The sequence below is a fragment of the Patiria miniata genome, unplaced genomic scaffold, assembly GCF_015706575.1.
Source record: "Patiria miniata isolate m_02_andy unplaced genomic scaffold, ASM1570657v1 HiC_scaffold_5, whole genome shotgun sequence".
Classification (NCBI taxonomy): Eukaryota; Metazoa; Echinodermata; class Asteroidea; order Valvatida; family Asterinidae; genus Patiria; species Patiria miniata.
The window spans coordinates 30996908-31013035 of record NW_024037072.1 but is presented as its reverse complement, the minus strand read 5'-3'; the positions used below and the strand labels follow the sequence as shown (position 1 = coordinate 31013035).

Sequence of the window (16128 nt, the reverse complement as noted above, 5' to 3'; positions counted from 1 at the left end):
GCACATGATTCACAGTGCCTTGCGGTGATCGCCATCTTTATTTTCGTGATGCATATTGTCATCTTCATTTTACCCCATAATTTCCTGCAAAAAAATCCATACCCTGCCCTCTATCCACAACACTCCTGGGTTTTTTTTAAATGTTGCTGGCTAATTTTGGTATGTCCAATAACCTAAAATTTGATTTCTATTTTCTTATAGGAACATGTCCAGCAACTACATAATGGCCACGGATGTGCTTTAACATGCGTACTTGACTGTTTTTGCACCTATGCACATTCTTGTTACACTCATCCCTGGAGACACATTTAGGGCACTCAATGAAACCCCTTTATGAAGCAAATAATTCCACACTACAAAGGATTTGCAATACAGTGCCAGCTATGAGTTTCGCCTTAGAGAGGTTAGTCTCCAATGTACACTCAACTTCCAATATTTATTGTCGTGTTGTTAATCATCTGCCCTTCAATAGTCTCTGTTGAGAGCTACAAATGCTTGTTGACAGCTCATTAAAGAAAAAGAAGCTTATTCACACACAAAAAATCCAAATTATATTGCATGAGTAAATAACCTTAAAATCTGCTGAATTTTCATCACTTAGTTTAAAATGAAAAGCATTTTGCAATTGTCTGCACCAACTTTCATATTCCCATGATACAGCCCACAGAACGGCCTTCCTATAATGACGTATGCGCTGTCACCATGAAATAAGCAAAATGTCAGAATTTGCCACTAAGGCAATAAAAAAAAAAAAGTCGGTCTCTGGTCAACGCGCGCGTCGATTTTAATCATGCGCGTCGATCTCTTTTTTTCCCAAAATGTTCCGCGGTAGCTCCAACAGCGCCCTCTATTTCCGCACCTCCTCAATTTTTTTTTACCAAAGAGCACCAAGGAATGGGAAATTGCACCAAGGCAAATGATCGAAAGCACCAAGGCAAATTATGGAGGACACCAATGTACATGAGGACACAAAAAAAGCAAAATAGTACCCACCTTGTCTGTACAATCCAAGCTTGAAGAAAAAAAAAAAAAGCAAAAAAAAAAAAAAAAAAAAAGGTGCGTGGACGCGTCAATTCCGGAACTTTGGTCTGACCAGAGACCGAATATTTTTTTTGGCCTAACCCTTCTGCTATTTAAACAGTCACGGACAGTCAAAATTCACTTCCACTTCCCCTGCTATACTTCTAACAAAGGCTAGTCACCAGCAGTCAGATCATATGTCAAGCAAGCACTGTGACTAGTCAAATTACATCAGCAGGACTTTTCAATGCCATTTTTTTTTAAACTACTTTTACAACATCAATTAAGTTGGTGGTCTATATTTCCGTTACTGAACTCAGTACCCCCAAATGTTATGTACCACTAGGAAACTCCTGTTCTGCAGAATCATATCTTAATTCTTAAAAAGTCTGAATTTTTGCTCATCTTAGGTGACGGGTCACATATCTGGCTGGCAAAATGTACTTTGAATCACTCCATTACAAGGTAGGGTATATTTTTTGTCATTTGTGCATTTTTTTCGTTTGAAGCAACAAAAGGGCTAAAAACCTAAAGACGGGTACTTAACAACCCAATGAAGTTTTAGCTCTGTGAAAGTTGTACATTCTGAGAAACAATATACTAAGGTCTCGGTTTCAATTCTAAAGTTGCGGTGTCATGTTGTGATTTACGTTCGAAATCTGCGTCCGGGACACGTTCTAATTCAGCCGATTGCAGCTACGCGATGTCATGCACTGAACTGACAAATGAGAGCAAGCGCACGCACGTGTGCGTCGTGTCAACGCTTGCGCGCATACACGGATTTGTTGAATTACAAAACGAATGCTGACGGAAATTTTCAAAAAAGCGTCATTTGACACATCTTTGGAAATGGCCTTCTTTTAAAGTTATTGTTATCTTCAACATGACAACATGACAACATGCCAGAAGGAATAATTTCACAGGGAGTTTAGTGCCATTACTATCTTTAAACCAAGTAAGCTTTTCAACGATAATTTGGTCAGTTACTTTTTGGATAGCTGCAAATGATACACTCTACCTTTAATATTTTGTGCTTCAGACCATTTACCAAGAAAGAACAACACTAAAAGGTTCACTTGTTGGAGCTAGCAACTCTAAAATGCTTTCCAAAAAAAATTCAATGAAATCAAACCAAACTTACCTGGAGGTTCTCAGAGAAGAAGAGGCTCTTGAGGATCTGGTTGTGGCGTTTGTGCTTGGCGTTATTCTCCAGGACGCCCTCGAGGAAACGGCAGACGTCTTTCACCTGGATCGTCTCAGGTAGCATCTCCAGGGCCTGAGGGTAGAGAGAACGGAAAGAAACATGTTTGTTTATTTGTTTGTTTGTTTGACTTCCATTCATAAAAAACAGAGGTTACAAAAAATATAGTCTAAAGATAAAATTTTTAACAATTGTTTCCTGTTGTGATGCGGGATATGGCGTTTTTATATCGCACATCACAGCAGTCAACAATTATTGTTTTGTTAATCGTGCCAATAAGTCGAAAAGATAGTTGTAAGAGTTGTAACTTACTAGGGAACAGTGGCGCACCCGGGGGGGGGGGGGGCCTCAGGGGGCTTGACCCCCCCCCCAAGAGGTTGTCAAATTTTTTTTTTTTTTTTTTTTTTTTTTAGTCCCACGATTTGGCCTTGGTGATATGAATGTGGCCTGTTTTCGAGTGGTATAATAGGGGTGTAAGTGGCGCCACCAACGTCAAAATAGGCCGCCCCTCAAAAAAAAACCCATTTTTTTTTTCTGTGGCCAAAACTTTTGGTAACAAATTTATAAAAAAAAAAATGTTGAGCCCCCCCAAAACCAAATCCTGGGTGCGCCACTGCTAGGGAAGAAATAAATTAAATCGCTTTCATAATTGCCAGCTTTCCGCTGAACACAAGACTGAGCGGTTGCAATTCTCAGGAATATATACAAAGGGAATAAAAGGGTTTACTGCTCAATCCAACAGGACCCACCGGATATGTAAAACAGTTGGATCCCGTTAGATTGAGCAACGTTTAAATAGGGTTAATTAAAAGTTGTTTTTTTTAAGGTAAAAGAGCATGTTTATGCCCGTCACCCCCCAATTTTTGTTGATCAAAATATCACTGAAGCAAAAGCAGCTTTTTTTAACAGGAAAAAACTCATTGAATGAAACGGATCACCATAATGTCTCCCCTTTTATTTTAATCTACAAGAAACAATCAGATATTTGACAATAATTATGTAACATTCCACAACTAGAGACAAAATCCTTCAAAAAATGTACACGAATGATTGAGGTATTCTGACCTCCTACCCGGCCATCCCCCCCCCAAAAAAAATCTAAGCCACACCCACCCTGGCCGTGTCTACTTTGTCATGATGGAGCTCCAGAACGTCCAGAGCAGCTTTGACGTTGGGCTTGGACGGTTCAATGCTGGCCATGATTCGCAGGGAGTTTGCATCTGGTGGGCTGATGTATGTCTTGAAGAGCGACAGGTAGACCTAGTGGGATATTAAATAACGTCGGGAATTTATTACATGGGAATGGTCTGAGCTCGTGTTGGTTAGTATACAATATTGAGTGGCTCAGAATGGAATGGGAGGAATATTATCGCAAAGTAAAATCTGGACTTTTCTTCGCCTCGTGAAATAGGAAAGTCCAGATTTTACCAAGCATTAATATTCCTCCCATTTCACAATTTAAAGTCACTCAATATTTGTTTAATATAACTAACATGTAGATCCTTGTCGTTTGATTTGCAGTTCAAATGAACCTCTATTTCAATACAAATTGGTGGGAAATGTATTTCTGTCTTCCAAACCACCCTTTTACGAAGTGTTTGAACCCAACTCTGCAGCTACTGGCTCTTGGGAACAATATGCGCTACGCGCAACGCTGAACGCGCACACCAGGCATGCATTTGCACACAAATACCGCGCCACGGAACAATGATGATCCTAACTATTGAATAGCAGAATGGGCTGTTTTGATCCCTGGCGTGAATGGGAGCAATAACGAATGTCACGTGATGTGAGTTCACCCAATGAAAATGACAAGGATCTGTCTGTCAGTTATATAATACCAAACAAATACCAAGCGGTTTGAGAGGAAAAGATTGTGAAATTACTGCAGCCGATTTCACGAAACAGTGCGTAATTTTCGCCATGCGTAGGACTTGCGGAACAAATTTGTTGCGCAGCTGCGCAATAAACTTACAATCGACTTCATGAAACTTGGCGTAGCTGCGCATCATTTTACATAATGTAAATAACAGCATTTTCGACGGCTGTTTTCGTATCATTTTGTTCGGTCACGAAACAGTCGTTACATCACCTCCGCCCGCCATTTTGACAATAGTTTGGCCCGACTTTTTTTTTGGAATTGTGCAGCAACTCTAAAAAATTCTGTCTAATTTACCTCAAACACAAAGCTATGCGTGCCTGTATATTAACCGACATACAGATCCCTGTCATTTGATTGGTGGAACTCACATCACGTGACATTCGTTATTGCTCCCAATCACGCCAGGGCTCAAAAAGTCCCATACGCCCATGGGGAATGGGAAATACTATTCAACAGTTAGGATCATGCTTGTTCCACGACGCGGTATTTGTGTGCAAAACGCATACTAGAGTGCGCATTCAGCGTTGCGCGTATTGTTCCAAAGAGCCAGCGCTACATAGTTGGGTTCAAACATTTTCGTAAAGGGGTGGTTTTGAAGAGAGAAATACATTTTCCACCGATTTTGTATTGAAATATAAGTTCAAATATATCAAATGACAAGGATGTATGTCAGTTATATAATACAAATATTGAGTGGCTTTAAATTGTGAAATGGGAGGAATATTATCGCTCGGTAAAATCTGGACTTTCGTCTCGTGAACTGGAAAAGTCCAGATTTTACCTTGCGATAATATTCTTCCCATTTCACTCTGAGCCACTCAATATTTGTATACTATCAACCTAAGTTGTGTAATGACAGGCTCCACGATGATCACAATTCTACTACTGACTGTTTTCTGCTTACGTCTTTGTTAGCCTTGGGGTCCCTCTTATAGTTCTTCCGGCAATACTCCTCGGCCCTCCTTGTGTCCTTCAGGACGTGGGCATAAATGGCCAGGGCCTGCTCATGACGACCCAGCCGCCCCAGCAAGAGTGCTCTCTCCTCGTAAAATCCTACACAGGCAGACAAGACGACCAACAAACAAACACAGATTGGTTACACTGTGGGAGGGCCATTCTTTGGTCACTGTGTCACAACAAAATTGGGCCTGTCTGATTTTTAAAGCTTTACCCCTTGTTAACTACATCCAACATATTACTTTCACTGATTCATCAGGTTAGTATTTTTCACTCCCTACCTCAGAGTATAGTTTCTACTTTCACAAACTGTGTTGAAATATTAGGAGGGGTCATTAAGTTTGTTCATGTGTGTGACATCAGATGCTCTCACGCGCAAACATGTTATGTGTGATCATACGTGTGGGAAGTCACAAGTTGTTCGCAAGCTGATCGCCCACAAAGCAGGCGACGCACCTTCAAATCAGGCGACAGGCAGCAAAGCATTTCAAATACCAACTTGACTGGCTCGTTTAAAAAAAAGCCAGAATTTGTATATGCAGACCAATAAAGCTCAGTTTAAGCCCTGTTTAATCTCACAAGCAAGATTTGTTTGTTACTGATAACAGAATGCTTAGAAATAGTAACTACCCTAATGTCATAATTGTTTTTCTATTGTCCCAAACAAAAGAAGTCTTCAGAGTTTTCTAAAAAAAAAAATCATCACACTGACGTTTGGACATCCATGCCTTTTGTGAACAGGAATAAACACACAGAAAATCCAATGTCACCTTCTTACATGTTAGAAAATGCTCCGAAACGTCTTTCAACTGTTGATCAAATTCTGATTACACCAACAAAGTGGTAATACATCTTCAGCTCTGTTGATATTGGCAGGGATGTAAGTAACGTGTTTGCCTGAACTTTGAGGAATACAGGTGTTTTTCTTTGTTATTTACGATTTGAATAAAAAAACTGAAATGAGGCAACTATATCAAAATTGCTAATTGTCTTTTCTCCACGTGGAAAAAGAAAACAAAGATCAAATCATAAACTCACCGTCAAAGGGGAAATGTGTGAGGAGTCTTTCAGGAATGTAAGATGCCGAAGAATCCAGGAAGAACAGCAATTTTCTCCTCAGTTCGCCAAATTCTCCCGGCTCTGTGCCAGCCCTTGGGGGCATTTGACCTGAATGTTTTTATGAATTAAAAAATATGGAATGATCCACAGTTCTCCTAATGGACTAATCCACTAAGCTCCGCCCTGTGATGTTTTGAGCAAATCGCAGCTGTGATTGATGTGCATCATGCATGCACAAATAAGGGAATAAATATGTGCTTGGCTGGTTTTAAACAAGTCCATTTAAGACTGGCTTGGGGAATAGTATACAAATAATGAGTGTTTGTGAGTGCAATGGTAAGAATAATTTCATGAGGTGACAGATGAAATGTTCCGTTCCATGGGACATTTTATCTGTCACCGAATGAAATTATTCTTTCCATTGCACGAAAGTGAAACATTCATTATTTGTTTTATATAACACCTGTATAAATCCTTGTCATCTGATTGGTTGACTTTTAATAGCCAATTTATTCAGGTTGAAAATTGTTTAAAAGCTCGACAAGTTCATCATATTTATATTAATGCAAACTGTTCGACAGGTTGAGAACAATCACATTCAATTTATCAATTTATCTCGATTTAAAACAGCGCCACCACCAGCAGCGACAGCGTGCAATGGAAGTTCTATTCACAGTGCAATACAACTTCCATTGCACTGTGCGCTGCGCGCCACGCACGCGCCGTGCGTTGGTACGAATAATTCAATGACATGTGATCAACGATCCTCCAATCAGATGACGGGGATTTATTCAGGTGTTGTATAAACACTGATAATGACCCGAGCTGAAGGCGAGGGACACTATTGGCCACCAGGCCCTAAACTGGTTTCAAACAGACAATACTGACCAAGCTCATATTTATTCCCATTCATAAATACCTTTTCGGTTAAAAAGTCAAAACAAGTCACAAATTCTAAATTTCCAACAATTCTGTTCAACACTTTCACTTAAAGGTTTTTCAAAACACCCCTCCAGCTATGTTATGGTATGTGCCTCTCACAAGTAGTCGTAAACAACTCCTTATATGGCGATGTGGCGCAGAACGGAGCAGTGTCGGTGTAGTGTGAATTTAGGACACTCAAAATGCGGACTCATTGCTAGTATTGCGCATGCCGAATTGAAGATTGTGAATGTTCAACCTATAAAAGGGTAAAAGGGACCAAATTTCATACAGTCCAAATTTCATGTGACACCGGAAAAGTGTTTACAATTTCGTTCTGCACTGTTATTCATTATGTGAAAAGAAACTGGCAAATCAGGGCTGGATTTTTATTGTCTCATGCTGAAATCGCAAATATAGGACTAAATATACTGACTTCAATACTGGCCTCACTTCAAGATTTAGAATATTTTGCTCCAGACTCAATTTTTTTATAAAATTTACTCACCCTCCTTAAATTTCAACTCACCCTCTGGCAGAGTGTGGAGGTACTCTTCCATCTTTTCCTGCACCATCTCCCTGTACATGTGGATCAGTCGATTGTGGAACTCGGGGGTGGTGTCCCCACATGTTAGAATGACATGCTCCAGGTAGGGCACCGTCAGCTTCTTGGCCACAGTCATCAGGTAGTCCAGGACCTGAAGTCTGGGAAGGCTCTCGACTTCGGGAATGTCCTCTGTGAAGATCTGCAGTATAAAGTTCGAGAAAGGGAACGAAGGTATTAGAAATTGAGAACACAGTTTGCAAGGTGAAGCCTCACACATATTAAGCTCATTCAAAGTATCTAGGATGATGTTGGTGCATACGCATTATCCATGTGTAAATGATTTTAAGTGAGAGGCTTAACCATTATTACTTCATCCTTCGGATGTGACGTAACACTGTAGGTCCCATGTATTGTGTAATGCACGTAAAAGAACCCAGCAACACTTATTGCTAAGAGAAGGGGTTTGCCCCGGTGTTTCTGGCAGTGGCTGCAATATGCGCCGCAGCAACTTGTAAACCCTTGTAAGGTGCTACATAAAATGGGTCTCATATTTCAAATACTTCATTTACCTGTCTTTAAAATTAATTCATATTACTTAATGCCTTGAGTACCTAATTGTTGGTAGATACGTGCGCTATATAAGACTCCAGTATTATTATTATTATTACCCAGGGACCCCCTCTGAAAATCAGTTCAAGGACTGGGCTGTCCGGACGAATTAATTTGTGAAAGAATATTCACAAATAAATAAATCTGGCTCACCTTGAGTCCATCCTCTGGGTGGGCTTTGAGGACCCACGTGGCGTATTCACAGATGAGGGGTAGGTGCTCGTTGCCCAGACTCTGTAGGTAAGCCACCGTTCTCTCGTGACCCTTGAGGGGGCTGTTGGGCTTCTGAGACTGCCTCAGCAACAGGTCCAAGGCTTGGAGACAGAGAGAATGGGGAAGGACAGTTTATTCAAAATGGAGGAACATGCAAAATTACGGGTCCTGAGGTGTTTCCTGATCTGACTAGCTCCAGTGACGGTGTGCGCCTTGAGGCAGCCCCACATTTTGGTCTCTTGAAAAGTCACATTTTCTACCACTGCGTCAATTCTTGATGACTCCAAGATTGCACATCAGGTGTGTGTTGGGTTCCTGTCCATTCCTGTCAAACTGTTGTCATCAGTATGGAACTCTGTAATGTGACATTTGATGTTGCTTTTCGACAGCTATATGCCACTGGTCTCTAACCATGATTCACGCACGGTGTAAGTGTCTTTTGTTATTGACAATTGCTACTACATTGTCCCTATCAACCATGTACACGGGGAAAGGGCTGCAGTATACCAAGGATGAACTGATAACCATCCAAGTCAAAATGACCAACCCAAGATCTAAACTCCCCACCAAAGTGTTCGATAACATTAGATCGCTTGGTATCACTAAAAGGCACCATCAACATAGGGGTTGCCGGGGAGGAAAACGAAAAGAAGGGGATACGACCAAACACCTTGACAAGAATGCCCTAACTATGACACACCTCGGCCTGATAAACTGTCAATCTGCTTGTAATAAGTCAGATTTGATTATAGATCACATTCGTGACTATAGCATTGACATCCTAGCTCTAACAGAAACATGGTTTCGTGCTGAACAAGATCGGAACACCGCTAGTATAACTCCCAAGGGATATAAGCTGGTACATATCCCCAGAAAAGGGCGTCGAGGTGGTGGTGTCGGACTAGTCTACAAGTCTAGCTTGACGGCGTCTGTTGTCAAGCAGTGTAGCCATCCACCGCCATCTTCCTTTGAATCTATGGAAGTTGACATTCATAACCATGACAACAAGCACTTCCGAATCATTGTGTTGTACCGTCCACCACACAGCTCATTAACTACGTTCATGGATGAGTTCGCCTCCCTTCTTGATCGGTATGCGTTGTTCACTGGGCAGCTTATTATACTAGGAGACTTCAATATCCACTGGAACAATGACGCCACCACCAGCACCCCTTCAGCTAATGACCGGCGTTTTGGTAACCTCCTCACACAGTTCAACATGCAACAATTGGTAACCACTGGAACTCACACATCTGGTCACACAATAGACTTTGTGATCACGCGACAGTTCGACACCCTCGTACAATCTGTTGACACATCGGACTTTGTGTCTGACCATTGTGCTGTCCATTGCCGGTTGGACTTGCGTAAACCAAGATATGTGAGGCACAAAATCACGTATCGGAAGATCACTGCGATAGACCCCACTAAATTTAAGGATGACATTGCCACATCTCCGCTCATCACATGCCCTGCAGATACGCCAGACACCTTAGTCGACCAGTACAACTCTGTACTCTGTAAACTGCTTGACTCTCACGCTCCCCCCAAAACCTGCAAAATTGTAGATAAACCAAAAATTCCTTGGTACAACAATGACATCGCAGAGGCCAAACGCAAGCGTCGTCAACTTGAACGACGCTGGCGAAAATCCAAGTTACAGATACACCGTGAGATGTTCCAATCGCAGAGAGATCTGGTAAAATCCAAATACAGGTATTACCAGACGAATTACTACTCAGAGAAAATCCAAGGCTATGATGGTGACCAACGGGCCCTTTTCCAGGTCATAAACCATCTTCTGCACAAGAAAACAACACCCATACTACCATCATTTTCTTCACCCTTTGTGATGGCTACCCATTTTTCTGACTTTTTCGACAGCAAGATCTCCAAGATCAGAAATGACTTAGCAGAAATGGATCCCGGCATTAATCCTGCGCAGGCAGATCTTGAATTTTGCCAATCTCCCCTCTTATCCTTAGCACCTGCATCAGACACAGAAGTGATGAAGATCGTCAAGAGTGCACCGACGAAGACCTGCCCTCTTGACCCAATACCGACATCGTTGGTAAAGGATCACATCAACGTGTTGCTTCACCCTATAACACTGATCATCAACAAGTCACTCGCCACAGGTCACTTCCCGACATGCTTCAAGACAGCTCTCATCACACCCGTCATCAAGAAGAAATCACTGGACTCTATTGATCTAAAGAACTATCGTCCAATTTCAAATTTGCCTTTTATGTCGAAGGTTGTTGAGAGAGTAGTTGCAGCCAGGTTGAATGCACATCTCATTCAACATAACCTGCGGGACAACCTCCAATCAGCGTACACTAAGTTCCATAGTGTTGAGACAGCACTTGTCAAAGTTCACAACGACATAATGCTCGCTGTTGACAACAAAAGGGTTGTTCTCCTGGTTCTGCTAGATCTCTCAGCAGCCTTCGACACCGTTGACCATAAAATCCTGCTACATAGGTTACAGTATCACTTTGGGGTACAGGGATCTGCACTTTCATGGTTCAGATCATACCTCCAAGATCGATCTCAGGCTGTCAACATATCAGGAGAGTTGTCTGATCGGTCAGTTCTCCGACATGGGGTTCCGCAAGGGTCCGTATTAGGACCTCTGCTGTTCATATTATACATATCTCCTTTAGGGCGCATTGCAAGACGTCATGGCCTACACCCTCATTTTTATGCAGATGACACACAACTCTTTGCCACCTTCTGTCCAAGTTCTCCTGGTGATGACACTATTACACACCGTATTCTTGAAACATCCCTGAAAGACATCCAACAGTGGATGACAGCCAATCTCCTCAAATTCAACGCAGTTAAAACACAGTACCTTGTCATATGTTCTCAGCACATCAGACACAAAGTCAACATCTCTGACATACACATAGGAGATACACATATCGCTCCTTGCTCTGAAGCCCGCAATCTTGGTGTCATTTTTGACAAGTCAATGAACCTTGAACGACATGTCTCTTCTATTTGTCAGTCCTCTTACATACATCTACGACGTATAGCAGCAGTAAGAAACTCACTTACATTCTCTGCCGCAGAACAACTCATCCATGCCTTCATATCATCCAGATTGGATTTTTGCAATAGCCTACTTGTAGGTCTACCACAACATACGATAAAACGTCTCCAACTTGTCCAGAACTCTGCCGCTCGCACACTCACAAGAACGAAATCATCTTCCCACATAACACCCATCTTGCGCAAACTTCATTGGCTACCAATCCAGTACCGCATCCATTACAAAGTTCTCCTTCTTACTTTTAAAGCTCTTCATGGTTTAGCCCCACTGTATCTGAAGGAAATGGTTCAACATCGTCAACTGAGACCAGGTCTGAGGTCGTCGTCATCCAATATACTGTTTGTCCCGAAGACTCGTTTGGCGACCTACGGAGACCGTGCATTTTCCAGCTCTGCACCGCGTCTCTGGAACTCGTTATCAGACGCGTTAAGGGCAATACACCAATTATCTCTCTTCACACGCCAACTAAAGACCCACCTCTTCAATCAGTTTCTTTCTCACACATGATGACCTCTACCTTCACACACACTGACTTTTCACTGACCGGCGCCTTTGAATGACTATTTTTGTCAGATACTGTGCGCCTTACAAATGCTTTGTTATTATTATTATTATTAGATGTAGTCAAAAATCAGCCACACCAAGAGACCAGTAATTTCTCACTACGTCCCTGAAATAAACGATGCTATATTTGTTTTAGTACACCTCATATGTGTTCACCTCCTTTATCAAGTGTGACAAGGTTCTTTGGGAAAATCCCCTCCCACAGGCTGTGTGTAAATGACCTACTGCCGTTTGCGAGTTAGCCATGCCCCCCCCCCCCCAGACAACCCTATGGAATTTTGTACGATAAGTTTTGTTTGTCTCAGATTTTGTACGTTCCTCGTCCATTTGTATATCGTGTAATTGGTCCATATTTGCGTTGACGCGATTTTACCGCGATAGGTTAATTATTCATCTGACTTGAAGGTTTTAGTGTGGTTTCAGTGTGTACGCAATCGTTGGTGCTACTGACCGGTTTGGCGATATAGCAGCTCCCCTAATGTGGCGCACTTTGACGTTTCCCTCGACTTTCCTCAGTGTTGCCAAGCCTCTTTGTTGGCAAGCTTCAAATTCAATCCGTTAAATACTGGTGTTATTACCTTAATAATGCTTGCTTTTGAACCCTTGTGAATAATTTCAGTGTCGTGAATTTTTGGTCCGAAATTCAAAATCAGTGGCATCCGGAAATTGGGCACAAAAATCGGCCGAGTGTTCCCTAATATGGCCTCTTGAACAAATCTAAAAAAAAATTCCCAAGTGAACATTTAAAAATTTCATTTTAAAATTGACAATTGATAACCATTGTTATCTCCACTCACATATCCAACTACATGTTCATCAGAAAATCATTTTCTTATTTTTGGGCGCATTTTAAAACGGTTCACTACGCACTTCAAAATAAAACTGGAAAATTGCACCAATTTTAATTTCTCTCTTAACTTTGTAACAGATAAGTAAAATCCAGGTTTATGAACGGGAATGTTTAGAGCTTGCTGAAATTTCACTTAGTGTGAAATTTAATGTGAAACTTTTGCTCTAGCAAGGCACTAGAGGCTAAAAATCAAAGTGCGCCACGTTAGGGGCCGCGCCACGTTAGGGGACAATAGTACGTGCATCTCACGTGTGCATGTGCGGGGTAGCTAATTTTACATCCTAGATGCACTGGAACACCGACTAGTGAAGTAAAGCACATTTGGCTCATTATGTATATGTTGTGTGATAATGAAAGGCATTTTACCCTTGTTACAACTTGGGTGAGACATGATAGGGGGATTTCAAAGCAGGTTTTTTGCTAATTTTTGTTTTTTAAACATTCCTGTATTATCCGTGAATGCACTGACAAATAATTAGGCTGATTTACTGGATATGTAGGAAATTACTCGGCCATCTTTAAGATTAAATAAAGGATACTGTTCATAACATGGACGGACACTCTTGATTCATACTATATGTTCTTGTTATAATAAATCCAGCCCATGTTCCATTTATATTACATATTCAATGAAGAATTAGTATCATTCAACATTAAAGCAATTTGTTAAGTATTTATGAAGTTATGATGCGACTTGATACATGTTAATAACATGGACAGAAATTTGTGACAAAATTTCTGTCCCTGTTATGAACATGAAGTCTTGAAGATGTGTACACCCTGTAGTTAAAATACCTAGGTTTAACCTGAGATTGGCCAGTGGCAATCTCTCAATGGATAGCTTTACATTAGGAACAAATTTGAAATGTCCGTCCATGTTATGAACGTTAAATCTTGAAGATAATCCTCTTTAATTTCTCGAAACCTGAGAAATTTATCAAACTTGTTGGCGGGCAATGTTCTTACCAAGATATTGAATGAAGAAAGAGGGAAAACTTAACATATTACTTCATGTATCGACTCTTGTCCATGGTTCCCTCTAAATGTCACACTTTTTTAACCGTTAGTGTGAACAGACCCCAATGTCAGTTGGAACTGCCAATGCAGTTCAGCTGAAGTGTCTTAAAGGAGGCTTTAGCTGATCACAAGCCAAGTGAATTTAGTACTACATGGCAATTTTCCAAAGGTCAGACTTACCTTTTTTATGGCGACCCTTCTTCTCATACAGGATGATGAGCTCACTGTATTTCTGGTGTTTCTTCAGGACGCGCTCGCTCTCCTCCAGATGACAATTATTGTCTTTGAGTCGGAGAAGTGGTGCCACCAGAGCATCGTTTGTCTAGTTTCAAAACAAGGGGAAAAATTCATCAAGGATGGGAATTTAGAAGTTGGTGCAGGAGTATCACTTGTTGGAGGGTAGGGTCGGGCAATGGTGGGGCAGTGGTGGGATAGGGGTTGGGGCAAGGCTGGGGTAGGGGTTGGGTAGGGTCGGGGCAGGGTTGGGGGCATGATAGGTACAAGGGTGGGGTAGGGGTGGGTAAAAGATGGGGTAGAGTCAGCATAGGGATGGGGAGGGGCAATGGTACGGCAAAGGTAGATGAGCGGCAAGGATAGGGCAGGAGAAGAGAAGGGGTGAGACAGGGTTGGGGAAGGGGTGGGGAAGGGGTGGAGTAGGGGTGGGACAAGGGTTGGGGAAGGACACAGGGGATGGGGAAGGGGTGGGGTAGGGGAGGCATGGGGGTTAAGGGAGGAACAGGGGTTGGGGAAGGAGTGTGGCAGGGGTGGACCAGGGGTAGGGCAGGGGTGGACCAGGGGTAGGGCAGGGGTGGACCAGGGGTAGGGCAGGGGTGGACCAGGGGTAGGGCAGGGGGTCAGGTAGGGTTTGGGGCATGTTATGTACAAGGTCAGGTAAAGGGTGGGGTAGGGGTGGCTAAAGGGTGGGATAGGACAACTGGGCAGGGGTAAGGCAGATATGCGGCAAGGGTGGGGCAGGAGAACGGCAGGGGTGAGACAGGGGTTGGAGATGGGGTGCACAGAGGTGAAAGGATCGCTAAGCTTCCTTTTTTGGCTTCTTATCAAAAACTTAAACTTAACACAAAACAGACAAACACAGACATCTCCACATCTCAACCAGCTGTTACAGCTTTGGGGGAAATTTGAAAAAAATTCTCTCACAATATTGAGAATCAGTACCTGCAGGTAGCATTTGAGCAGCGTGGTGTCGATGATCTGACTCATATGCTTCCTAGAGGTGACGGTAGCGCAGCCTTCTACGATGGTCGACGGCTGGTTCAGCTCCTTGCTGGACATCTTCATCAGGTCTTGCCGTTTCTGGGTCAGGTACTCGATCAGGGCCGTCAGGCCTTTCTCCATGGCCGCTCCCGTTAGCTCTGTTGGGGAGCTGGGGTACTCCAGCTTGTTGCGGTATTCCTTGGGGAGGAGGTCCGGGAAGAGTCCTATCACCTGCGAGGGGTCTGTGATTGATAGGAAAAAGGAAATACCGGAGAATCTCAAAACGGGGGGAAGTTTACAGCATACACAAATGTGAAGTGAACTCCAAACCCTTGCTCTACTCAGGGATGTGATTGGTCTGTGACAAAAAAACCTGAAAATTTTATGCATGAAGTGCAATCTCCAGCGAGCACGAAGCGCTCAAATTTTTGACTTTAGATGCTCTGTGGTGCAATCTGAGGCGATTACTGGGCACTTTCCTCTGAAGTTTTGGAGCAGAATTTGGTTTAATTTTAAGAAGAATTTTCCTTCATTTGTTAAAATGTACTCTTGTTCTTATTTAGTTTCTTCTGTACTCAAAATTGAGAACCATGCATTTTCATATTACCTCGCCGTATTTGCCATGCTTTGATGTGCTTTGGGTGTTTTCACATGGGAAATGAGCAATTTCTTTCCACTCGAGGCTTAGTTGATTATAATGTCGTTGCAAACATTGCAAAAAACCTTGCCAGCAGTTGCTTTTTTATCAAAACACTCTTGAAATTCATGCTGATACCCGTCAATAATATCAGAGTCCCGAAACCATTCCCACCGGAACTTATTTTTCACTTCTTTTTCACTTATCAAGCTCTCGCACTGATAAAATTCCTTGGACAGTATCGACTTGTTGGGCGCAGCCATGTTGGAAGCATACGTACACCCCGAGCCGACGCACATAAAACAACAACATGCATAATCCACGTGATTGTACTGTACTGTATGCCATTGTGCACGCTGAGTAATATTAGTCTGTACA

The 16128-nt window shown here is 42.3% G+C and overlaps 1 protein-coding gene across 1 annotated transcript in view; it reads right to left on the bottom strand.

Annotated features, from left to right (window-relative positions):
- Window positions 1-16128, bottom strand: part of LOC119741810 (vam6/Vps39-like protein) — a 66660-nt gene that overhangs the window by 28495 nt on the left and 22037 nt on the right. The window contains exons 11-18 of the mRNA XM_038217709.1: window positions 15075-15355; window positions 14079-14220; window positions 8350-8510; window positions 7570-7786; window positions 6099-6227; window positions 5008-5156; window positions 3335-3481; window positions 2162-2296 (exon numbers count right to left, since the gene is read on the bottom strand). Coding sequence (XP_038073637.1) covers window positions 2162-2296; window positions 3335-3481; window positions 5008-5156; window positions 6099-6227; window positions 7570-7786; window positions 8350-8510; window positions 14079-14220; window positions 15075-15355 — 1361 coding nt within the window. The remainder of the gene's footprint in view (window positions 1-2161; window positions 2297-3334; window positions 3482-5007; window positions 5157-6098; window positions 6228-7569; window positions 7787-8349; window positions 8511-14078; window positions 14221-15074; window positions 15356-16128) is intronic.